At 42.1% G+C, this 27505-nt stretch overlaps 1 protein-coding gene across 2 annotated transcripts in view; it reads right to left on the reverse strand.

Moving 5' to 3' along the window:
- Positions 1-27505, reverse strand: part of DPP6 (dipeptidyl peptidase like 6) — a 544128-nt gene that overhangs the window by 466125 nt on the left and 50498 nt on the right. The window contains exon 1 of one of the 2 annotated variants that reach the window (XM_050314882.1): positions 17436-17682. The exons of the other annotated variant lie outside the window; for it this stretch is intronic. Within the exon in view, the coding sequence (XP_050170839.1) occupies positions 17436-17486 (51 nt within the window). The 5' untranslated portion in view covers positions 17487-17682. Of the gene's footprint in view, positions 1-17435; positions 17683-27505 lie in introns of those variants that run through there. 2 annotated transcript variants of the gene reach the window in all.

The following is a 27505-nucleotide window of genomic DNA, read 5'->3' on the forward strand; positions in this document are numbered from 1 at the left end:
TACTGAACTGAAACCGCATCTACCATTCGTGCTGGTCCAGAATACCCTTGTCTCCAAACAGGCAAAACACTCTCCCCTCCACACTTGTCTGACAGGCAGCTTCGATATACATGAAAAGGAGAAAAGACATAGTATTGTCAGCTCAGAGATGGATAGACAGTGCAGATACAGGAAGACATGCTAAGATGAAAGAAGAGAAATGGAGCAGAAAACCCTAATATTGCCTTCTACTACCTTTGCTGTCCCCACAAAATGGAGACCCAACACTAAATTTTTTCAGGTTGCAAGTCTATAACAATGACACCTGTAGCAGTTGTTTTGGCACCAGTATTAATACTTTTAGACAGGTTTGAAAGATCAATATATTCTGAGTTTCCACCAGAGATAATTAAAAACCAAGCAAACAAACAAAAAACCAAACCAAACAAACAAAACAACAAAACAAAGCAAAACCCACCCAAACCTTCAAACAAGTGATTGTTTGACATAAACTGCCCAAATTACTGCCTGAAACTTAATGGCTTTAACTTTTAGCAATGAATAATAGCCACCTACACAACAATCTGATTAGGGAGCACAGATTCCATTTGTCATAATTAAAAATCTTGTTCAATGTCTTTTGCTTCATTAGTCATTTGGTTGGAAAATGCTGAGTCATTTATGAAAGTGATAATCAGGGTCATTTATGGGATCACTCCATCCTACTCGCAGCCCCACAAGCGTCTATTGTGCAGCACAAGTGTAAAGGAAAAAAACCCTCCTTTGCAACAAAACCATCCTTTAGTCTATCTGTGTCAGTTTGCTAATAGCCATGAATCCTTGTCATTGCAAGAAGACTGCAGGTAGAATGGACAGAAAGACACATTCCTTATTCACTCCACCTTTGTGATGAATTATTGGTTCTGATTTAAAAAAAAAGCCACATCACCTCATTTTCAAGAGCAGTTGGCACCTGAACTCCACGACAGCTTTTGTGTACAGAAATATGTACCCATGTCGCTAATAGCTAAATCCAGTGCTTTGGATTCAATATTTATCAACTGCATTTTGCAAAGATGTATACCGAAGGTCTCCTTGCCACATCATGAGTGAAAAACACAGTAAGAAATAGGAACACCACAGTGTAACATCCAAATTCTCTCCTGCCTCTCACAGCACAATAAACCCATGACCTACATATACACTGTAACGCTGCAAAGGTACAGAGAGATAAACCATGAGGAGGGCATGACTTTCATCCCACAATACACTTGTGATCACTGGAACAGCCTGAAGGAAGGAGAGGGTGGAAGCTAGACCTTCCATGCTGGGGAGAAAAACAATCAGGTTAGGACTGCAGTTAAAAACATTGGTATTGATGCTTTCACAGATTTATGTTAGACAATGATCCAAAAGCACGCAGTCCACATAAGGAGTAACAACACTGTAAGAACTGAAACAGTATTTAAATTAATAATCCTTTGCAATTTAGCTCCAAAGAACTGATTGAGTCCTATGCTTCAGCACTTTTCTTCCTCTTTCTGTTACTTCCTTCTAAAAGAGCTCACATGACTTGTAGTGTAAACTTTGAGGGGTCTGCTTTATGAAAAATCATTAACCTCCAGACCAGCTTTTGTGCATAACTCTTTTTTGGGTCAGTTGGCACCATTTTTGTAGCTGCCAGCCACCCTTGGGACACTGGGATCTCTCACTACAAATACACCCCACTGGCCAGGCAAATCTGCTATTGAATAAGTGAAAGCATTTCTCTAGGAGCTATTTGTCTAAAGCCAACACACACATCTCAGCAGATTTAGCAAGACAAACAAGGACAGAATAAACTGTATTTAGAACAAATGAACAGAGCTGGGACTGTGATCGGGCCAAGTTTAAATTCAGTTGGGTTGTGAGAGCAGCTCTGGTAGATCTATCTAAGCAGGTCCAGAACAATATTGGAATAGTCATGGTGCTCAGGGCAGCTGACTCAACTACATTCACTGTCAGTGGCTGAGTACTTAAAAACAGGATGAAGAGTTGCCTTTATGTGCTGCGGTTTCACCTTGAGCATTATTTCCTTCTCTGTGCTCATCCTGAAAGGCACAACTGCATATGACATGCATGGAGAACTAAACGGTTGGAGATGACATCAGAATGAATACTCCAAGTGGGATTTGGATGCCACATCCAGCTAGGCATGCTAAAACGTTTTGTCCATTTGGAGACCTTAGAACGGTCTGCTTGAAAGCGGCCCATGGTGCACGGCAAGGGCTTCAGGGGTGCCTGCAGAACTCACCACGCTCTTGCTAATGGGTGACTTTGAAAGTACATTTTTTAAAGGAATATTCACAGTTGCAAAGGAGCTATCATATTTTTATTGTAAAAGCTGTAAAGACTCTCTGGGGCCTCAACACAGAGCAAGCTACACACACCCACTACAGATCTCAAACAGCAGCTCTCTTTCTGATGAAGACAGAGAAACAATAAGTTTCTATCCTGTAGACTAGGGTAGACTAAGTCCTGCTTACTTCATCTCTACAAACAACCTGAAATGTTGCCAAATCAGGCTTCAAATACCATGTTGAATATCAAAGGAGTTGTGCACGGAGACTATGGTCTTGCATAAGCAAAGGATGAATTAAGAACGGCCTAATAGCTTGTGTCTAAATATACTTTTTTCAGTCCATTCAATTTAAAATACATTTTTAATGATATTTACAGGCTGTAGATGGATGGGAAAATTATGTGCTAAAACGCAAAAGTGAGGTGAGAAAAGGAAATTAAATCTCCATTTAGCAGAAAAATTATTTCAATATTTGTTTTCCTTCCAAACCAGATGAAAACAAGGACTGCTGAAACTCCCCAGTAAACAAAATTTCAGTTCCCATCAATCAAACTGTCTCATTTTATTAAAACTGAAATAATTAATTTCCCCATATTATTTATATAACATAAAAGCAAACAACCATCAAGGATTACATTTCAAAGGTTTTTTCCAGATATCAGACTCTGACAGAGTACTTCAATTCCTCTTTTTTAGACATGGCACTGTCAAAACCATGATGTTCTTATATGAAGTTAATGGTGCAAATACAGAAAGAAATATTTGATCTGAAAATTTTATACTAGACTCCACTATCTGTTGGAATTTTCTCATCAACTGAAATATTATCAATTTATTAATACGTAGGATATTGCCTGATCCAGTAAAAAAAGTTAATTGCTGCGCACCATCTGTGACAAATACTACTAAGATTCATAATAAAACCCTGATTCAGCCACACACATGAGTGTGTGTGGACATGACTAGAAGACATTATCCACAGTTTTCCTTAGTAATTTAGCATAAACCTGTTCTACAAGTGTAGCCTAACTGGTTGCAAAGGAGCTATCACAATTCTTATCGTAAAAGCTGTAATGATTTGCACAGATTTACATAATCCTATCATACCTTTCTGGAATGTCATATCTTCAATAGATCAGTGACACTTGCATCATTTAATGTAATGTTAACTATATATGAGCATTTAAACTTAGCAGAATAAGAGACAGTTTATGTACTAAACAAATACAGATGGATAGTACGGGAGCTTGAAATACCACAGTCAAAACTTAGAAAAAAGGGAATGGAAGAAATTATCACCCCTATTTTACAAATGGGGAATGGAGGTAAAGACCAGTTAGAAGCTCCAGGCAGGACATGTTACAAGAGGAGGAGGTGGTAGAGCTGCCCTGCAGTGACACAGATATCCTGTGCATGGCAGCATTACGAGATTTGTCCAGGGTCACACAGGAAATCAATATCAAACTCCCTCTAAATTAAAATTTGTTGCATGCCAATCCAAGCATATTCACTGCAGGACAGTGCTCCTCCTCAGAAACCATGAGACATGCCAAAGCCTGCAGGAAGGAGATAAGCTGAGGATACCACCGTGGCCCCTGCTCAGCACAGGTTCCTGTGAGCATTACACTTATTGGCTTTTAAACACAGGATTTCCTTTAATTTTTTTATGACTAGATCAAACACAATGCCTACTGATCAAATACCTCGCTCACTCAACCCCAGGCAAAGGCCCTACACTTCAACAAATCACAGCTGTCTTGCCCATGCTGGAGCCTCCAATAGTCAGGAAACCTTTAAACCATTTGAGTCCATGCAGCTCCAGCTGGTAAACAAAGTGGGAACAAAGTGGGAATGTTACCACACTCTGCAGTCAGAGTGGACATCAAGGGCACCATACACAGTGAGAAGAAAACTGTGTAGACTATGGGGCTCAAGTGACACATTCATACAAAAGATTTACTGTTCAGATTTAACATTCTGAATTTTGATCAGACACTTTGCATGTCATTACCATAGGTTAGTCCTTACTCTCGTTTACAGTCAAATCTCTAGACTTATTTTTCTCCCCATGCCAGGACACATTTGCATTAACAACTTCTTAAGTTGCTCCATATCATAACAATATGGCACAGCTTTTCAGTCAGATAGTGTGACACACACTTCCACTCCAGCACAGCATACGCAGACCCCAGTTTGTCTTTGTTATAGCTAATTCTTAGTGCCTTTCTTCTCACCATAAAGTTGTTTCTCCTAGAGTCATTGATACATTTTTTGCCCCTCCTCACACCTTCAGCATATATTCCTACTGCTTGCAAACGAAGTGTGTAACAAACTGTTGTTTAGGCCTTTCATTAACATCAATTTGTTCTGCCTCACACTCTCCTGTCCTCTTCATTTTACTGATGTTGCAGAATCCTAAATGCATTTCTTGCTGATGGTGCTCTGTCTCACCTCATACCACAAACTGTCTCCAGGCATCTCCTCTTCACCCTTGCTGATTTTACTCTCATGACTTAGAGCATTTACAACCAGCCTTTACAAAACTAATGCCCTATTTACCCACTGAAATGATCCAGCTTGGTTAATCTCCCTTTGGAAGGACTCTGTCTAAGAATGGAAAGGTTGTAAAGCTGAAATGCGAGTCAATTAATAAAGAACTAATGGATAATTAATGTTAGTCTGTACAGAATTCTGGAAAATAGGTCTTGTCTAACAAACCTGATTTCATTTCTTGATGGAATCACAGATCTGATTGATAAAGATAATGGTGTAGACATAATAACTCAGATATCTGAAAATGCACTTGGCTTCATTATTTGAACACATTCCATCACTGGATCCTGACAGCGCCCAGCCACTCTGCTATCACCTTTTCCAGTCACATCTTTCACAGGCACAGGTGCCACCACACGGATGGGGAGGTCAGGAGGTGTGACCTTCCCCCATTCCCACATCATGTGAGACCTACCACAGCATACAGATCCTTCCTGTCAGCAAGCAGCAAATGAAAGACATCGATTCTTGAGTATGGGTGAAACTAGTCTAAAAGCACCCCAATACAGCACCTTAAGGAAGAAGATGATATTTATTAAAAAAAATTGAATGTACTGGTTTTATCCACTCACACTTATTCTCCCTTAGAGTTCATCCATCACAGTGTCATGTGCACCAAGACGTGTGTTCAGGTAGTCTGGCTGAGATGATCTGCACGTGTCAGAGTAGATAAGGGATATCAACTTTTAAGTTCTCATCGAACACTCATTTCTTCTTGACTGGTAATGACAAGGTTTTTTTTTGGCAGCTCTTTTATACTTTTTATGAGCCAACAGTTGAGAATGGGTGGTCCTTCGTTTCCAAATCTTGCCTACTTAGGCATTCCTAAGCATTAGCAAGGTTGAAGTTCATTGTCTGATTTTGTTTGCATGGAGTATGCCTGAAAAAATACACATTTGTTCAGCTGCTGTAGCTCCCTATTGGCATAACAGGAGACGGAATTGCACTCACACACATAATGTGCCAGTACCTTGTGGCCTTTTAGTGTCCTTAGAAAATGGATTCTTGTGCTGGAGAAAAGCCTGTACTGTGGGTTTTATCAGAGCCCAGGCCCTCGGCTTGACAGCACAGCACATTCCTCAGTTTTATTGCTGGGAACAGTGTTCTTTATTATCAATATATGACATTCTTCTCACACTTATTTCACTGTTTTCTCCAGTGTTCACAGAAACATATTTGCATCTGTATTTCATTGTTACCAATATTAATATTTCTGCTACAAGTCTCTACATGTTTAGTCACAAGAGAGGAAAACTGGCTTACTATGAGAACCTCCAAAAGGAGAAACCACAAGACCCAGAATCCAGGAGCACAGATGTGCCAATCTGACACATTTACAAGGCACAAGAGAAATAACTGAATTCACTTTTCAAATAGTAAGCGAATTTACTGGGCTCAGCTTGTGTGATCCAATAGACTCTCCTAGCCTCAAGCACAATTTTTTCAGCATACACCAAAGAACAAGGACACTGTGCTATGGTTACTTTGGAGAGGTGGGAACTATTCAAAGTGTCCTCCAATTCAACACTTCCTATGCATCACAAGTTCTTGTTGTGCCTGTGCATGAATTCATCACCTGCAGCATTCTCTGACATACAGACTCTGCCCACGAGTGGAGACTGCATGTGTCCTGACTACAAATCTAACTCGCTCGTTATTTCACTCCAGGAACCAGGGCTTGAGCATCTGTGTTTCACACATGGCAGTTCACCCCCAAGCTTCTTTCCCTGCAAAAATCACACTTCACACAGGCAGCCCACTCCAGAGCCTGCCCTACACACAGGGTGCACACTTAGGACACATCTTTTCTCCCTCCAACTCTGCTCCAGCCTTGGCTCAGAAGGCCTTGCAGTCTCAACCCCTGGATGCAACACACAGGTATTCACACATCACAGGACAAAAGCACCTTTCAGGGTTGAATCTTGCTCTTTGAGCTGAAAAAAAAAAAAAAAAAAAAAAAGAAGAAACAACCCATGTAAATTATTTCAATTCCAGTAACAATGAAGTCATTTGGGGACAAGGGAGGTTCCTGCCAAGAGATGTGCAGTGTGGACTCATCCGTCACCTCCAGAGCGTGCTTGAGCAGTGTGGTCACAAGCTGGTTCATGGTAATTACTCGTGCAGTTCCTCCTACAGCACCCAAACACGAGCAAACAAACAAGGGATGTTCACAACCAGAAATACCAATTTAGGATAGATTCATACTGTGACTGAAGATCCAAAGCTTCCCCTCAACCCAATGCAAATTGCCCAATTCCTTCTGGTCTTTCCATTGCTCTGCCTTTCTGTGGTCACATCTATTCATAGCATGTCTTCTCTACTACAGCAGGAAGCAGAGAGCTCAGGACAGCACTACAGCCATTTCTCACCTTCCTGCAGATTAACCCACTTTGTCTCCACATTTTCTGTGATGTCACTGTTGATATGCAATGTTTCACAAGGGCATAACTCCTTAAAAACTTAAGAGGTTAAATTAAACACAAACAAACAAACAAACAAAAAAACCCAACCCAAAACAACCCCCACACCTGAGCGTGGAAATTAAATACTAAGGAACTCTCCAGAAACCAGATATTCAAATGTGATAGAATGGTATAAATGGGGAAACTAGAGGAACTTCAGAGGGAACAAAGGCAGCCTCTCACTGAAAATACCGGAGAGCTAAATTCTGTGCCACTGAGCTCATCTAAAATGATCTTACTTCTCATCTATTTAATCTCTCCCTAAAAGTGTGTGATTTACTCCTCATTTTAACCCATCAAAAGACCTAAATGGTATATATGATGCTCACCGTTATATCTTTGCACTTTGGCAAGTTGCTTCTAGGCATTCTGCGGGGTCATTTTCCTTTCTTCATTTGGTAAATAACAGCCCCCTTATTTCTACAATGGGACTCCATCTCATCTTGCCTGCTTTATTGAGCAGATGAATGGACCACCCTTGACCTCACGTAATTTCGCCTTTCTTGCTAGACTTTGGAGTAGCAAGCTCTTTTTTTTCCTTTACTGAATTAGAATTCTTTTGATTTCAATTCTTTTATTGTAGATACAGGCATGATGGGCTCTGACTAATATTGCAAAGAAACCTGTAAGGATATTATATTTTATGAAAAATATCTGCAATTTATACTTACAGCCAGCTTCAAGTCTTAAACACTCCAAATCACATCCAGGTGAGGTTTAAGGACAAATATATGCATAATTCATGAAAGCACAGCCATTATTGGTAGCTCTATAGAATAAATAGTCCTTGGTAGACACTGTGCATTTGAAGGATGCACCATACTCATGCTAGCAATATAGAGCCAAATTTATATTTATGGTGTACTCGCAATCCATTCAATTCTGTTTCCATTTGAACACACTGGTGAAATACAGTGCAATATTCTGTTTCAGTTACCAGCACAAGATACACAACTTGAAGCAGAGCTCCCAATAGCTGGAGAGCACAGAAGAGCTGATGGCTGCACAGAGTCCACTAGGGAACTTGTTATGCCAATCTAATTAACCTGGAAAATGCTCAGCTAGCACCATGCTATGGGCTCGCACACAGATGGAAAATGGGCTGTTCAACCATTGTGTGTGCAAGGCAGGCTTCTCATAACTCCCAAGTCAGCAGAAACATTTAAGCATATGCTTACCATTAATGTTAAACAGGTGCTTAAGTACACTGCTGAACAGGGAACATAACAAGGAGCACGCCTCTGGAGTACGTGATTTTTGCTTTAATTGCTATTGCATAGGATTTATTTGCTACCCTTAGATATCGCCAACAGCCTTCTTTCCCTACCAAGACTGCAATTCTGTTAAAATCTGACTAGGAAAATAATGAGATGCTCTCTTTAAAAAAAAACAAGGTGCATCTGTAAAACCCAAGATACTGGAACAAAAAAAAAAGGAAATAAGTAAATTTTACTTCTAAAATTTCTGGAATCTTCTGTGGAGATTTTGATTCCTACAACAACATCCAAATCCAACCAAATAGGACCTCCATTAACAAAGGTTTTAACACATTACAAATTTAGATGTACATGCAAATGACATAAAATGCACGAGGAATAACATAAAATCAACAGAGAATTAAACATGAATTTCTCTTCCCTGAGAAAAGCTCTCAAATAGCGAGATCAGGAATGGCTCAGTCATACTGATAGGAACTACAATGAATTTCGGAATTACTGCTCTACCTACAGCATTTTTCGTATCCTTCGTGTAGATCACAGATCCAGTTTTTAACAGAGCCATATTCCTGCATTACAATCACTCTCTTTACAAACTAGATCTTCATAAGAGGTACTTTCAGCCCCCTCACAGCCAGATGAGAAGGCATTATTACCAGCATATTTTTCACATCCTCGTAATTAGGCACAAGAAAGGAGCAATACAAGCTTATTTCTGGGTTACTTTGGTTATATCACAGGTCGCAGAAGAACTACTCAGTATTTACAGAAAACATGGCAAGCTATCATTTCAATTTTTCTCCATGTTTTTAATAACTTCAGTCCCAAATGATAAACAAATAAAAATGTTTCATTTTCAGCATGTTTTCCAGATGATCATCATCAGCAAAAACAAACATAAACAAAAGTGCAGGCATGCAGAATGCTCTGGGATACAGCTGATGGGGTTCTTCATGGGGGACAACTTCTAAAAGGAGATGAACTAAAAAACCCAGAGCACTTCTCTTAACCACCTCACTCTGCTTTTTTTCTGTTGCTTTTTTTACCATGCCCATCACCTCCTTTTTTTTTTTTTTCTCTTGTCAACTGCAGTGTATTTCACTGTTTGCTCTCCTTTAAAAATTACTGAAAATCCCTAATGACATGGAACATCGTGGGGTTACGTATTGAGAGTCAGGTCTGAAGGCACCTGAGCCTCAGACAAAATTCCTGCTCATTTCAGCAGGCATAGTAAACCTGTTAAGTTTGGCAAAAGTTTTGCTTGAGTAAGTGCTGAATAATGACTACAGAATGAGGCTATGCAGTGTGTGACTGGAATTCATGCCAAGTCTGTCTCTACACATGCCTGAGTTGACAAAATCTTCTGGCCAGTATTTCCCTGTAACTTGACAGGGATTTTCCACGGCATTGACCACTCTGCTTGCTGCCCAGTGCTTAACCTGGGCATGCAACCACCACAGCTCACCCCACTGTCTTGAATGTTTGTTTTTTCTCATACTTGCTTTGACTGGAAATTTGGGTGCATCTCAAGATAACCTCTAAAGTCATTATTCCATAGTAAATAGGGATGAGATGGTAGAAATACTTCATTTTTGGCAATAAAATCAATTAGCAGAGAGTCACGCCGTGAAAGAGGCCTTTTCGCAAACAAAACCCTAAACTGGTAGCTGGATGTACACTGAGCTTGCAATTCTTCTACTGTGCCTTGTAACCGTGCAGCTTGGAAACATCCAAATTTACAACTGAGGGTTGGACTCACATTCAGTTATACATTTAATAATTCTCCCCCCCTAGTCAAGATACCACAGGTAATTCCACTGCTTCTGTTCCCACCCTTCACTTCTATAGCAATGAAGAGGATATTGTTGGACATACAGAACTCACAGGGAAAAATTTTGTGCTTGGAAATAACCTGCAAGACACTTCCCAATGCACAGCCTAAACATTACAGTACAGGTGCTCCAGGAATTCTCAGGATCCCACCAATACCTACACAAACACAGAAAAACAGTTTTTACAAAAGCAGCGTTTTGACATAATCTTGATAATCCACTTCAAGGCCAACCAGGACATTACAAACGCAAACTTTTCTTGCTACAAGGCAAGCTCTGCTTGCTACAGTGTCCTTTTTGGACAGAAAATCCACATAAACCGCAGATGAATGCATGGTACAGCTGGGTCACTGTTATCATGTATTGTAAGCATCTAGGCTCTAAGGTTTAGTTTGTTTCTTTTTTTTTATTCTCAACTGCAGCCTTTTCAGACTGAATACTATGGGAACTTGCTAAATGCAATGCTCCATTGGGAAGGAATGCCAAGCTTACTAAGTGACAGCATTATGCATTAGTGGATTACACGAGATTTAGAGTACATAAAACAATTTAATAAATGGGTTTTGCTTGTTAATCTCACGTGAGCCACTGTACAGACAGCACACATGCAAACACAGACCTAGAAGAATAAATCCATGTATTGCTCTTGTGATGGCATTAAACTACTTGGACTAAATAATTTTAAAACCAGGGGTGCATTATAATGTTCTGGGGCAGCTCTGTATATGTAAAAACCATGGGCCAAGAGATTTCTGATACAGGATGGCATCTTTTGCTGATATGGAGCTCCTCTCTTGCTACAGCTGGACTGTTGTGCTGGGAGACCAAACCTACTTCTGCACAAGCATGCTGGGACTTGGAAAGAGCAAAGCTCCAAATATGGAGCTCATTTATCTTCACGTGCCACTAAGATGCAGCTGACAAACCCTGGACAGATGTGCAGAGTAGTTCTTGTCTCATGTAACAGCAGAGGCCTGATGGGATGCTTAGTGTCATTTGAGATGCTCTGGGATATCTATGACTGTGTTTAGGCAACAGACAGACCCAAGACATATCTGCAGGGTAGATATCTATGGTACAGCTTGTACCCCATACTTCCTAAAGTCAATGGAGAGAAACTGGCATTTAAGAGTGCAGGTACTGTGGCCCATCTTACACATCTACGTGAAGATGGGATGAATCATGTCCCAGACTCCACTGACTACATTACAAAGAGAGCCCAGGCTGACTAACTTAGATATAAATGTCTATACTGGAGAAGCCAGTGTTTAGTCAGAAGAATCCTATCCCCCATCTCGTTCTAATGAAGAACTGCTGCACTCCCACGGAGACTGCTCCAGCAGTTCATCACCTTCACTGTAAAAACTGGGTACTTTACCTTCTAGTTTGAAATTCTCTGACTCCAACTCCCAGCTTTCCAACTTCTCCTGCCTTTGTCAGCTCCATTAAAGATCCTGTTGCTACTGGACGTTCTGTACCAACCAGGGGTGTTCTTAGGCATGATTCTCTATTGCCTTCCCCTTTACATAGTCAGTCAGGCCAATACTTAGAGTGCAAAGCTCTGCCAAGAAATGCGACCTCTGAGATATGCAAGACTGACACTTGGAACATGCTATGGACTGACACGACTTGAAAAGCTCATTCCACAGCACAGAGAGAGAATCCTTCTCATCAAATAAAGCTTCAGGCCATCAACACCCACAAAACTTAAATTTTAGGTATTTATCATTAGAAAGAACAAGTAAATCCAGATTTCATTGATGAATAAATGTAACCTCTCAAATGCAGATGAGTGCAATGCTGTCTTCCCAACTGCACAGACAGGTCTGTGGCTCTGTTGGTGCTCAGGGCTCTACTGCTACCCACTCAGCTGTCATTCAGTAAAATCACAACAGTCCCTTCCAATTCTCCTCTTTTACTGTTTGGGAAAGCAGTGAAAATATTCAGGAAGAGAAGGAGGGAATAGACTATGCTGTGAACAGTCAAGCAACTCAAGAGGAGGAAGGGAGAAATTAATACAAAGTGTACGTTTTTCCTTGCAAGCAAGAGGAACCAGGGAAGCTGCTGAGCAACACTCAATACTGAAGAAAAAGATGCAGGTGTGAGCAGCACCATCAGATTAGAGATTTTGAAACTTTCTAAAGGTGAAAATTAAAGTCAGACCACAAGCTCCCCTTTAATCTCCCACCACTGTGGGAACAGCAATGTGGAATGCTTCCCATGGCTCCCAAAATTATTCTGAGACAGCCTGGTACCATCTATTTCTCATGAGACCTGCAACTTAAGTGAATCCTTTATAATTCCAATGCACCTTGGGTAGGCTTTGCACTTCTCTAACCCCCTAAGTAAAAATATATCTAAAAGATTACTCTGCCTTACATGGACAACATTAGGATCCTACTGAGCTTGTGGAGCTCTCTGCAATCCCACTTTAAATGTGCAAAGACTCTTAATTTCCATCAACTAGCAACACGACATCAGAACAGTCTCAGCATATCTTACAGCTTTTCCACACTGCAGCAACTCCAGTACCTCCTAAGGATTGTATGCCTGTTACACGTGTTATCCTAACAGAGGGGAACCCTTGTTCTCCTTTATGCCTGACCCAGAAAAGATACCACACTGTTACAGTCCTCAAAACACAACTTGCCCTTCACTAAGCAGCAGTAGGAGCTCCAATAATTTTCTGCTACAATTCTTGCTGTAGTATTAGCAATTGAATTCCTGTCTGGCTTTAAACTTCAGATGAAGTCATGATGGCTCATTTGGGAACTGCTACCACAGCTCCCTTGCTTTCAGCTCCGGAGGTCCTTCCATTTCAGCAGAGGTAGTAGACACCTAATAAATAGTACACAAAATCTGGGTTGCATTTTGCTTCTAATCAAGCTGAACATAAAACAGAGGGAAGGCTTCAGTATCAGGGAGCTGCACTGGATCAGAAACTCCACCCCATATTTCAGTTTGGGAGCTTCAAGAACAATATGCAGCTTCTTTAGCCCATGGTAGGACAACTGCACTCTTGGCTCAGGATCACTTTACTGTGTGTCAGTGCCATGTGATTAACACTGCAAGGAACCAATCTTTAGGTAAAATATGGCAAATAAGGGAAATTGTAATGGAAAATCAATGTCTTATTTGTTATAATATGAATTTATGGCTCATGAGAGGCACCAGAAATAAAAAACGGGCAGGGGCAAAGCTGGATTTTCTAGTTGGCTGCACCAGTGTGTCTCCAGGAAGAGCACTTTAAGGATGACAGAGTAGCTTAGTCTTCATGCCTTGAGGTCCCTGAGGCCTCAGAGGTGTTAGCAGACTTTCTAGGGGATAACACTCGCCACTGGGCTTAATTTATTTGGTTGTTTTTATACGCACATCCAAACTGCAGCTATCAGAGTTGGAATTTAAATGGTCAAACTAAACTTCTAAATCTCCAGCTTCTTCTACAGGACTTTTCAGTGAACCCTGTGAAATCAAATGTTGTTTCTTTTGCTCTATTCATACATTATTCATCATAGTAAAACAGAGAAGTGACACATCCACTACAGTTTCTCTCGGTAGTTTCCAAACATTACAGCAACTGCTGGTTAGGTGGAAATTCAGAACAAGAGTTTCACAGCAACATCCTTCTGACACAGACAGCTACAGCAGAGTGCCCACTCCTTTTGCTGACCACTAAATGTGCCAAAATAGTAGGATGCTCACATCCAGAACATTAAGTTTGCCTTCAAGACCCCTACGCACTCTCACCAAGCCCATTGTTTTCACTCCCCTGTCTACAACCAAAGGCAGTAGCTCCTTATTACCTCTGTTGCAGCTGTACCTCTAACAAATTGGGTTGGCATGGATGTATGTAAGAAAAGAATCTGGCACTACTGTACAGGCTCTCTTCAAAGCAGCTCTTTTCGGATGCATTTGCTTGCAAATCCATTAAAAACAAACAAATTAAAAGCTTGTGAGACATGATAGATCAGTCCCTGGGAAGACACAGGAAAGAGTAGAATAAAACAAGTTGGTACTATTGTCCTTGACCTGACAACTGAATGTGTAAGGGAAAAGACAGGGGCAATGGGTAAGGGAATATTTTAATGAAATAATGAATATTTTAATGAAATAAAATATATACCCATATCCAACCTTAGGATCAAATTCAAGCGTGTTAAATTTGCCTCCAAAAATTGATAAACCTTTGTCTCCACACCCTATTGTTGCACTTTAACTTGAAAAGGCTGGAAAGCTCAAGGGTACATCAGTTCTTACTAGAATAAACCACCGTGTATTAATCACTCCCTACAGCATTTATGTAGAATTAAGAGAGATCCCACTGTAAGAACCTGAGTTATTTCTGTAAGTTGCATTCCCCTGGCTCAAATGATGAATGGGAAATACAGCAGTAAAATAAAACCAGGCACCTTTCCAGGTAAATGTTGTTTAAAAAACAAAAACAAACAAAAAAAATCCCTGGTGAAATACTGCCATGAGGATAAAAACATTTATCTCAGTGTCACAAGAATGGCTTCATTTTTTACTGGTCTAATTAGGTAATAAAGAAATCACAGGTGTGATAGCTCCATGAGCTATTACTGCACTTAAAAAGGGTCCACTGCATGGCCAGGGACCAGTGTGGCAGTATTATCACTTGCTGTCACATCATTTTAAGGATGATATAGCTCAATTTAACAAAGATTTTTTAAAGCAAAGAAAAATCAATACATAGTTAGAAGCTTATCAAGATTCTAAGCAACAGCAAAACTGCCAGAAAACAAACAAATAAAAAAAGAAAATCATGGTGGGCCTTGAATTTTCAACGACTTTTTGAATTCTGCTAAGGCAATTAATGCAATGCACACTGTAATGCATCCCCTGGGATTCCACAGACCCCAACTCTGTGAGGAAAGACACTCACAGCATTAGGTTTTAACATGAGTAGTTCAGGATTCTGATTTCAACTGTAACAAAAGTGATAAATAAGCAAAAATATTATTTTTTAAACAACTGCTTATGGAAAAGGGCAAAGAAAGTACTAGGCTTAACCTGCTGGAATTTCCATTGAAAGTGTACCTGAAATTTCAGGATTAGGTCCACTAAATACTATCTTGAAGAAGTATAAAATATCTTAAAGCTCACATATTCATCTAAACTTACTTCTTGCTGAAATAAACTGCAGCTCGAGTTGCAACCACAGACCAGATTAAACACAGAAACCAGGTGTGTGTGGTTTAAGGGGACCATAAAAACACATACATTAATTAATGAAATCACCTGTACCAATAAACAGGTTCTTTGCCTCTAAATTTGATTCCCAGTGCCTGAAAAATGAGTTCTCCAAAGGCAAACCTTGCATTCAGGTCCAGGGAGGCTGCCCCAAGTGACAATAAGAAATAACTGTGACTTGGCAGCCTGAGGGGCCAGATCCTGCTCCTGTCTGAGTCAGGAGCAAAAACTATTGTCTCTGGCTGAAGGTTTGACTTGTGGGCAGCCCCTGCTGCACAGCCCTATGTGCAGATCGATCACCAGCCCTTGCTCATCTCGCAGAGGTGTGGATGCACGGATCCATCTTGCCACGCTCGGAAGCACTAGCCCGAAATCCCAGCAGAAGCTCTAGCCCTGTGCTGAGTAGCAGTGGGGGAATCCCTGCCTGCTTATCATTCCCTGACTTCAGAGACCAGCAAGGAAAAATGTGTGAGAGGTTTTCCTTAATTCTGTGACACTGTGTATGTAAATTAGGTTCCCCCTGCACTTAAATCCAACAATGTCTTCTCTGGTGGTTAATTATTTTTTCTTACTGATAGAGAACATCCTAATCGAAGGCTATTATGACCTCTAGGATCAGTAGCTTAAGCAAACAATAGTCTAAATTTCCCCATGTTAAAAAACTTCCAGCACTAGATATTTCCCAGGCATTTAAAAAGCACGATAGAAGGAGCACGATGCAATCACACAGGCTGTGCAATTCTCCTGGAAAAAATGTTTGCAGAAGTTCCTGTTCAGTTCCCTTAGTTGAATTCACAGGTCACATAGCATTGCACCTTCCTCTTAAACACTACCGCTGGAAAAAGCAGTATTATTGGAGTTGGAAAAGAAGGCACTTCCTTAAAAAGCCAGCAAAGCATTTTACTACAGAACTTAATTAAAGGATGGAGAATACTTTGGCTGCCTCTCGAACACGTCAACACAAGGCGTGAAAGAGGCAAATACTACCTCTGTATTAAATATTAACACTTCCCCTCACAGGGGAGGCAAAACAGAGATAGGAGTGCTCTGCTTGATGAGAGGGAGGGACAGGAGACCAACAGGTACCCTTCACAAGCTTCAGGTTATTTGAAATAAGTTGGCTTTAAAGCAGAGAGCCCTGAAGCCTCTCCCACCCTGCGGTGCATCCCCGCCCCACCGCAGGGAGCTGCCTCCAGGCTGCGGAGCCACCGCATGCGGGACCCCGCACACCCCCAGCCCCGCCGCCCCCAGCGGGTCAACCAGCAGGCAAAACACACCAATATATTTCCATCAGCACAAGATGGCAACCAGCACTTCTTCCGGCGGAGCAGCTGGGTGCTTTTTTTTTTTCCTTAAGGGAGGAGGGGGATTATTTAAAAGGCATTCCTAGTAGGAATTTTAAAAAACTGGCATCGAGGCAAGTGTTTCCACTAGTAATACCGGAGGAAAAGGCGACGTAACCCCCCACACAGACACATACACACACACCCAGCTCACGCACACACATCGTGGTCATCAACTTGGCGAAGTTGGCCGTGCCGGAGCGCGGTGCCCCAGCCAGCGCCGCCGCGCCCCCCGCCCGCGCTGCGCCCCCGCTCCCCCGACAAAGGGGGACGCCCCGGCACCCCCGCAGCACCCGCGACCCCCTTCAGAGGGGGGACAGACACTACGCAGGGCACAGACACCGCGCAAGGACGCCCCTCGCCTGCCTCCCCTTCCCGCTCAGCCCCAGCGGCGGGGGCTCCGCACCGACCGGCAGCGGGGTCTGGCGGCGCCGAGACGAGCAGGGAGCCCCGACACTTACTTACAGTCACTGGAGGCGCCAGCAGCAGCCACTTACCATCATGTTTCCTTGCATTTTAGCCGTTTGAAACATTGCCTTTTCCTTCATTTTTGCCGTGTGTGTGCGTGCGCGTGCTGTTCCCCGAGAGTTACTTAATCCAGCGGCTGGATCACTTTAGTGAAGAATTGGCGTGTACTTGCGATGGCTCTTTTTGGTGTGGAGTGGAGGGGACTACGAGCAGCGGAGGGGGAGGGTGCCTGCTTTCTTTTTTTTTTTTCCTTCCCCACCCTGTCAATATATATTTTTCCTTTTGCCCCAAAAGAAAAAGAAGAAGAAAAAAAAAAAGGCAATAAAAATAAACCAGCCCCTGTCAGAGGGGAGGGGAGGGGAGGCGGGAGCAGCGGGAGCACCCGGCTCTGTCACCACCCGGATCCAGCTTTTGCCCTTCGGGCGCCGGTGGGGCGGGGTGGGCAGGAGGGAGCCGCACACACGCCCCCCGCCCCGGCCATGCCCGGCCGCACCCCGGGCCCGGGTGGTCCCGCCGAGCCCAGCCCAGCCCGGAGACCAGTTGCAGGAAAATAAAAAGGAGGGTGGGGGGCAATAAATAAAAAGGGGGGAAGCTGCAGAGGGTGGAGGGGCGATCGCCCCCTCCCCGTGCCCGGCTCGCCGCTCTCCCGCGGTTGGGGGGGAGTCCACACGCTTTTCACAACGGGAGCCGGGGAGGGTGTGGGGAGAGGGGCCGCCTCTCCGGCGTTAACTGTTCACCGGCTGAGCCGGCACGGCCCCGGCCAGGCCACGGCTGGTGCAGGGAGGGTGGGGAATAGAGCGGAGCTGCCGCGGGGAGCAGGGGATGCACGGCGCGTTGCCATGGCTGCGCCCTTGCCCGCCCGCCCGCAGACCCCCGGACCCACCGCCCTGTCTGCCCGCAGACCCCCGGACCCACCGCCCTCTCTGCCCGCGTCCCCCCGAACCCACCGCCCTCTCTGCCCGCAGACCCCCCGGACCCGCAGCTCCCCTCCCAGTCTCTTCCCGCAGGATGCGCGGGGCGCTGTCGGGGTGGATGGGGCGCTTCCAGGAACCTGCCCCAACGCCAGGGTTTGGGATCCGGAGCAGGAACGAGCAGGGGGATGCCGGAGCTCGCCCCCCGCACGGGGAATTGCAAAGCCAAGGGCATCGCCCGCGCCGGGCTGCGCCTGAACCCGTCAGTGGCCTCTGCGCTTTTCCAGCGGTGCCCACACTGGTGTGAGGTTTCCCACCGCTGTCAGCCGCAGTCCCTCAGGTGAGCTGCCCCACAGGTGGCTGGAGCAGCCGCTGGAAGACAGTCCTATCCTGGTGCCCCTGTGAGAATGTTGTTCCTCCTCGCCTTGGTGCCACTTTCCGAGGACACAACCTTGCCACCCATCCCAAAGGTTTACACCTCAGGCTGCACACATGAAAAAAAATCCTTGCAGAGTGTGATCTCTTTTGTCTCTCCCTGATGCACCAGAAGTCTTTACGTTTCCAGCAGAATTAGGTGCCCATCGATTTCGTTTGGCATGAACAGGGTTTCTTTGGATGTTGCTCACTCAAAAGGAGAGAAGAAACTCTGAGAAGTGATTTTCTTAATATTTGAGAAGGGAAACCAAGAAGAAAAAGAAACTCTTCTTGTCACCCAAGGTTTAAGAAAGCCAATGGCTACATAAAAGCTCTCTTTTTACAGCAGAGGAACTGCAGATCTGTCCATGGGTCCTTTTGTTATGCCCATCTGTAGCACCTCAAACTCTAGTCCTTCACAGCTTGCAGCATCTTCACTTCACAGGTAACATTTCACTAGAAAGTTCACTAGAAACAGGACACAACATCTGCAATCCCACAGCGTTGCTCACACTCTTTTTCTTTAAGCCACCCAGTTGTTGAAAGATATTCAAATACGAAATGCCACCCAAGACATTGAGCAAGTATCTTGAAAATGATGGTAATGGGGAAGTGAGACCCCAAGACACTCGTGGGAAAGGCCAATGGCAGGTGATGCTGGTACCTCTGAGGATTACCAGGATTACCTATGGGAGGTTTGTTTTACAAAAATGTCACCCCTCACTTGCAGGTCTTGATTGTTTTCTCCCTTCTCTATTTGGGAACTGCTTATACCTCACACAAAGGTGCATCTTGAGCAGGAAGTTCTTTGTTATGTTCCTCAAATTCTGATGTCTTGATTTCTTTACTTCAGTTTTGCTGTTTTAACAAGCAGTTCCTGTTGCATCTCAGTATTTAACTCTTGGGTGTTTTAATTATGTATGAATGCAAAATATATATCTGCTTGACTTTTAGTAGTCCCATTTGCCTTCTGCATTACTTTATACAGCAACAGAATTACTTACCATACACTGAACTCTGGCAGCTTTGTCATAATGCAGTTATTCTCTTATTTTTATTTAATATTTATTTATGTGCCATTGGCATAAAAGTAGCAATTACCTTGATTAAAACAGTTTTGTTTAAAATTGAGATTACTGGCAAAATGCTTAGTTTCACCATTGACAGCTTGCAGGGATTTTTTGGTTGTTAAACATCAACAAGGGTCCATTTGGCCAGAATTTGTACATTACTGTGTTTCTACTTCTCCCATGCTTCTCTCTGCTTCTCTCTGCTCCTATAATCCAGAGATTTCATGAGAAATAGGAAGCAAAAGTCAGTGTTTTGCAGTGTTGTGCAAAATGACATTGATGATGTTCCAGCAAAAAAATAGCAAACACATTATGAGAGAGAAATTCTTATTTAGTTTCCAAAAGTTGAATGGATAAAGCCCTGGTCATCCTGGTCTGATCTCAGACCTCACCCTGCTGTGAGCAGGAGGTTGGATTTGAGACCTCCTGAGGCCTCTCCCAGCCTACATCACCCTATGCCCAGTAAGATCAAAGCACTCAGAGTGACCCTCTTTGTTACAGATCAAAATGTCTGTTTAAGAAATGACTGTTGTGTCACTTCCCAAGATGATTCCAAAACTGAATCCCCCACGTTCCCAAAGACTTCAGGTTCTGCTGATGAAGACCTTGGATAATTTTCACTTCTGAACCGTTTTTGCTTGGCTATAGGAACAGCTAAGACTTTGTCTCAGATATTGAAAGGTGAGAGTAAGCTGTGGTGCAGATTTGTACCCCAGGCTGTGGTCAGATGATTCCATTGCAAATAGTCAATGAAACTGTCCTTCAGGTTTGGGATATTTTAGACAGGCACAAGTGATATTACCACATTACTCCCTCAAGTACATTAACCCCACTGGACTCCCTGTCATCCAGCACTCAAACAACTGTTGAGCTTTTCTTCTTGATGGATGTTCTCCATGTCATTTTAATGGAAATTCACTAGAGCTGCAACAAATACTCTCGCTGAACAAGGGATCAACTTTTTTATGATTAGGAAGTGAAATGGTGAATGCAGAAAGATGGTCTGAAATTTCTTCCACATTTTTGTAGGGAACATTTTTTTACTTTCTTTGAATGATGTGAAAGGACAGCCAATCACCCTGGGACCCAAGAAAGTAGTATGATTTAAGTAGCTAAAAAGCTTCTGTGTTTGAGACCAAAGATCTGGCCCAGGAAACCTCAATAAAACATGAAAATGTTTCTTCATCATATCAGGCTTTTTCTCAGAGGGAAATTGTGAAAATTCGTTACTTCTGCATTCATTGGTTCAGTCTCAGTGCACCTCCTTTGTCAGTAGAGTCACTTTTGATATAAGCAAGTGAAAGTTCAGTCCAAACTCAACTGCATCTTAACAGCCAGATCTGAAGTGAAACCCCTGTATAAGAAAGGGCTTTTCTGCAATCTGTCCATTTGTATCCAAGGTGCATAACATGAGGAAAACCCTGGGAAATCAGAAAGGTTTGATTTTATATCTAGAGATCTAGAGATAGCCTCTGTATCTCAGGCACTGTGACAAAGACACGGCGTCTTCATCCACCAACATTTTTATAGGCCATTTTGAGGAAATGTGCTTTTCTCACATCCCCCACAGAATGAGATATAGGGGAAAAAAAAAAGAAAACCTCATAGTTAATTCTATTCTCTGTGGGTTTCAGTACTCTGAGGCTGACTTTCTTTATCTGAGAAGGAACACAGGCTACAATGCTTACATCCTATTCACAATACTTTATTTAAAGCCCTGTTGATAGGAGAGTGGAAGAATTTATTTTATCAAATAAAACCCTTTCAATGCATTTGGAGCTGTCTCTCCTTCTCACTCACCAAACAAGCCTAGGAACAGTCCTTCTGAATAGAAGGAAAGAATTAATTTCTCACAGTATTAGCTGTCTGCAGAGCATATTCAAATTTATTTATTTAATATTTTAAAAGAAAAATATTTTAAGGATGTAAGATCACAGGCAAATGCAACAGCTGTTGTACGAAAAATCAATTCTAAGAGTATCAGGATTTCACTTCCTCTCCTTGATTTAAGGTTACTTTTTATTCTCCCCAATAAAAGTATTTGTGTTTTCAAAATAAAACAAAGGGCTTATTCTTCTCAGTCAGACCCGTTTGTGAGGATCTCATCTTCTTCCTGCCAGCTGGATGCCCAAGCCTGTGCTCAGGCTTCTCTCCAGCCTAATTTCAATACTGTGTTCTCTAAGAGCAGGCCAAGCCATACTATATTCTTTGGCTCTGAATTCTCCCCATCCTCTCCATCCCATCAGGTCCAGGTCCATAGCACATTGTTTTGTCTGTGACTTATGTCCTATTCCTTTCACTGGGCCAACAGTCTGAGCTGAGCATCAGGGAAGTCTGATTTGTACTTTCTGTGAAGCAACCAGGAAAGTTACTGCTCCTCAGCAGAAATGCTGGGGTGGAACCCAACCCAAATGCCTGAGATAAGATCATTCAGGCTGGAAAGACCTCAGGAGGTCTCTGGCCCAACCTCTTGCTCAAACAGCATCAGCTCTGAGGTCAGACCAGGTTGCTCAGAGCTTTTGTCGTGTCTTGAAGTCCTGCAGGAATGGGGACTGCACAGCCTCATTAGGCACCTGTTCTGAGAGTTGACTGTTCTCACAGGGATAAAGATTTTCCTTATATCCAATCTGAACGTTTCTTGTTTTAACTTACAGCCCGTTGCTTCTCATCCTCCTGCCATATCCCACTGTGAAGAGCTTGGTTCCATCTTCTCAATAACTTCCCAAGAAGCTGGAAAGCTGCTGTCAGGTCCCCCCAAACCCATCTCTTCTCCAGGCTGAACAAATCCACCTCCCTCAGCCTGTCTGCAATGTTTAAGCGCTCCAGCCCTTGCCTGTCCTGGTGGCTTTCTGCTGAACTTGTGCCAGTTTATATCAGTCTTCTAGTGAGGGCCCAAAACTGAACCACAGATGTGGTCTAATGAGTGCCAAGAAAAGTACATAACTGCTGAGGCAGAGATCATCTGCAGTACTTGCTTTGCTATCAGCTTATAATATTCAAGAGGAATGGGATTGGTCATATCCCAAATGAAAGAGTTGGGTGTTACATTGTGCAAATCCAGTGGAAGTCAGAAACAGCTTTGATAACAGTAAATATATTCCATAGTGATATTTAGTAGTACAACAAAGAAAAAAAAAAAGATAATTTCAGCAAGGAACACTTTTTTCTTCCTAAGTGGATCAATTTTGAGAATTTCATTGCTAAAAGCAAACTATTCTGAAAACTCTTCACTCCTACTATCCCAGAACTCTGCCCAAGTATTTACAGCTGTGATTGCTCCTTCTAGTTTTGTCTTCTAAGGAAGTCTAGGCTTTTCTTCCAGAGAAGAAATTGGAGAGACAGATAAAGTAAATACAGAATTTATTTCTGAGGATTGCAAATTCTTCAGGAGATTAGAATAATGACAGAGCAGCTGTGTTATAAAGTTAATATTTGCTAGCTCTTACTGCATGAGGGTGTTTAAGCCATCTTTGTTAACATAAATGAGAGAGTCTGAAAAGAGGGAAATTATGTTATCTCAGACAACATCCTCTGTTTCCTGCAGAAAAAGTGAATATGATAGAGACCACTAAATTTTAGAGTAATTTACCTTTGGATTAATTTCTACCTTTTTTTAAAAATCTTGGGTTACTACCAACCTTTGACAGCAGGGTCATTCACTTCCCATCCCTCCCAGTTTGATGCAAGACTTAACAACTTCACTTTGTTCAGGGAATCTGCAGTTTATTCATCATGTACCAGTTCCATCCCGGGGGAAACAGTGGGGACCTAAACACATCTGATGTTTCCTGACACTACTTAGACACTAAATGCCCATATATGTGCTTTGACACTTAGTTCTTGGAAAATGTGGTAATTTGTTAGATTCATCAGGGATTTGGCTTGAGACACATCACCTCTGGACAGCTACCTGGAATGCAGTCAACTCCCCATCATCCCTGAGTGAATTATTCAGCTGCAAATAGACCATAAGATCAGTACAGAGATCCCTAGCTCGAGTTCACGTAGTCCATGATAAACCCAAGAGCTTACAGGCTCACAGGGGGCAGTGCCTTCGTGTTGTGATGCTGATACCTCACCCAGCTGAGGCAGAACCTTCCACTGTGCCCTCATAAAAACATATTGGATGAGGGGTCTCATACTAAGATCCATAGTACTAATAAATGTGCTGTATTCTTACTTTGTTAGGTAGAAGTACCAAATATATTTCATATAGGAGTCTCTGTCCATGCTGAGCACATTAGGTTTCCTCTTAAGACAGGCAACAGATTTACTCCATAGTGCAACCTGGGCATGAAGCAATGTTGACAGCTGCAGGCTAAGACAGGAGGACAAAAACTGGAGGATTTTTCTACTACAGATATAGATTCCACCTTAAAACTTACGTTTTTTGTTGTTTGCTTTTTTTTTCTTGTTTTGAGCTTTTAAACACCATTAATGAAAGCTAAAAATATAAAAAATTCAAATAATTACTTTTCCATGAATGAAGTTGTTGAAGTTGCTAAGGAATTCATAGTAGGAGGAAAAGCATTCAGAATATAATTTCTGCATAATGTCTGGGCTTATGAAATTTAAATACATGGGAATGCTAGGAAAATCTGGGCAGAATCATTAGACTCAATAGTAGTAAGAGGAAAATGCTGATAGGAAGCATTATGAGACCTTGTTTTTCAGTCATGTATCACTTCTGATTAATCAGAGTTAACTTTTTATACTTCAAAGACCACAAGTCCTGAAGTAGAAATGACATACACCTCATTAATCTCTTCCAGCAAGTATCCTCACCCTTAAGGGTACTTTGGATTTCCAGCTGGACTTCACCAATTCAAGTGCCCAACCAATGGATTCCACTGTATTTGCTAAATTAAGAGTATCCTGTGCTACCAAACTTGTCACAGCAGAAGTGGAGACTGCAGAGCTTTAAAAACAAATGCATAAAAATACACAAAAGACTAACTAAAACATACTATGCTGAAAGCAACATATGTGCTAAGTTTTTTTCTCATTAGCACTGAAATGAAAATATAGACAGACTTGTGGTAAACATTTGAAAGTTTGTTGTGCAACAGATTTTATCCTCTAAAACAAGTTTAATTTTATTTCAATATCATTCTGACAGTTACATTTTTTTTAATGACAATTATGATGAGAAGGCAAAAAACATCAAAGTCTCCTTCACTCAAGTGTTCACTCCTGACAGTGAGCCCAGCCAAGCTGGAAAGATATCAAAACCACAAGTCCTAGAACCAAGAAGAATCTCACATATTGCCAAGAAAATGCCAAGCACCAAGAGCCAAGCAAGCTCATCCCATTGAAATCAGCAGAAGTGCTGCCACTGAATCCACAGCTGCAGCCAGGGTGCAGCCATGAGTTCTCCTCCAAGGGGCAACACCACCATGAGTCAAGCTCAATTGGTATGAAACAGTACAGTTCCCAAGCAGAAAACCTGGCCCCAAAAGTGAACCTTCTTTTTAATACAAGCCCCAGTGATTGCATGTTGCTCAGAAGGCATTCTGCCTCTGGTATATGTTGATTCATTATTTCACTAACCAATGCAGTAGTCTTGCAGACAAATTATTTTGTGCCTATCAATGTATTTCTATTTAATTGGTGAAATTTTATAGGATCTTTTAGGTAGATAATTTAATGCTTGCCAACTTCCATTAATTTTTAACTAGGCTTTCTAGCCTGGAAGACATACTGAAACATTCTAATTTCAGATCAGGTGGGTCTATGTTTTGATTAAAGAGCCAATTTTTTTCTTTCATTGTGATACGGATGATTAAATTTCTCTGCTAATTATCTGTATCACCTCAGAACACCCTGCGCCTGACATAAAATATTTCAACAAAATAAGACCACATTTAATTGCATTACTCCTTTTTTTAATGACAAGAGGTTGATATAAGCCTGTCAATTCACTTTGAGCTCTTCTCCACCCTTGAGGGCAATGCTAATGCTTCTTGCTGTTGGATGATGCTCCTACCACACCTGCAGATATTTTTTTCTCTTCTTTTCAGTGGACTTTCAGTGAAATTTCAGTACAGTGGGTGACCAAATATTGCTATATAGGCATTGTAACACACAATTTTTATTCCCTAAGTGTATTTAGTAAGTTAAACACAAATTCTTAATTATTTGAGACTAAGTACCTAAGTCCTTTCAAAGTGGCTGTCATACCTACAAGTAATCTGTGTTGTCTATTGGTGTTTTGGAGTTCATGAAAGTCAAGGATTTTGTTAATCTGTTATGCCAATCAACTTCCATTATTTGAGTTTATGAAAGTGTGAACTCTCTAGAGCAGGGCTGACATTCTATCACATAAATAGAATGTTGGAGCAAACAGGTCTCTGACTTCTATCCAAAAATATAAAATATTGCAATAGAAGTATTGTTTTGCCAGTGTTAGTAAGATGGGTCCAGACCAAGATGTTGTCTCTGAATGCCTATAATATTTAGGAAGAATAGTCAAGATCTAATTCCTTTTGTCAGGTTTCAGCTCTAAATCAAGGTATTTAGAATGCAAACAATGACTTACATCATCATTTTGCCTTCAATTAAAGAGAGTGCTGCCTAATATGGAGCCAGAACTTTTCCTAGTGGAACCAAAAGGAACTTTGGAAAAGTTATTATTAATTTTTCAAGATATCACAGAATCACAGGATATGCCAAGTTGGAAGGGTTTCACAAGGATCATGAGTCCAACTCCCAGCCCTGCACAGGACCATTCCCAAGAGTCACACCCTGTTCCTAAGAGTAATATTAGTTCAGGTTGCCAGCTTTGGGGGTAGAAGAACCAAAGTTTAAACCTGCCTTGGACTTTATTTTTGTGATTATCTACTTTACTTGGAATCATACATTAATACATTCTCTCAATAGCTTTCTAATATGTCCTATTGTGTCTAATTTAGACACAGTCATTTAAATGTGGGGAAACAGCTAAGTAAGAAAAATGGTGTTTGTTGCATTGAATACCTGGAAAGCAGCAGAGAACAAGCTCTAGAAGTCCCACCAAAATGAATAAGGATTATGCCACCCTTCACTTACAAAGACACGTAGATGGAAACAGGTAAATGACATCTATGGATTGTAATGGGTTTTCAGGAAATTCAGCTATTGATGCTCATTTTGGGGAGGTGAGTGGAATCTCTGTAGACTCTCAGTTAGCTTAGGCAGATCCAATGTGTCCCAATAAATAAATAAATAAATAACAACACCTGCTCCAATACAGTGATGCAGAGAGTAGTTTACTGAGATATTCTACTGAAAGATAAGAGGGAAAAAATACCCCTTGCTCAAAACCTTGTCCCTTCCTCTCTCTAATCACCCCAGCACAGTGACAGCCCAGGCAGCTCACCTGGCTCCTGAGTGACCACCTTGCACAGAAGGAGCACCAAAGCTTGAGCTGTCCCTGCAGAGCAAAAGGCTGTGCCTGGAGTCTGAGGGGAAGATGACACAGGCTGTGTCCTGATCATTGTGTTGCCATTACAGCTCCTTCACATGTGGCACAGGGGAGAATGATTTCAGACAGTCCTTTGGGAGCTGCCACCTCCAGCGAGCACAGCCACTGGCTGATCCCACAGTCGGGGAATTTTGAAGATGTTTTTTCCAGAGCAGCAGCGAGCGAGGGACCCTGGCCAAGGCTGCTGGCAGGAGGAGGCTTTGAGGCTCAGTGGAAGAGCAGCGGCCATGGCCATGATGAAA

The sequence above is a fragment of the Myiozetetes cayanensis genome, unplaced genomic scaffold (genome assembly GCF_022539395.1).
Source record: "Myiozetetes cayanensis isolate MyiCay16 unplaced genomic scaffold, myiCay2020 scf1, whole genome shotgun sequence".
NCBI classification, from domain to species: Eukaryota; Metazoa; Chordata; class Aves; order Passeriformes; family Tyrannidae; genus Myiozetetes; species Myiozetetes cayanensis.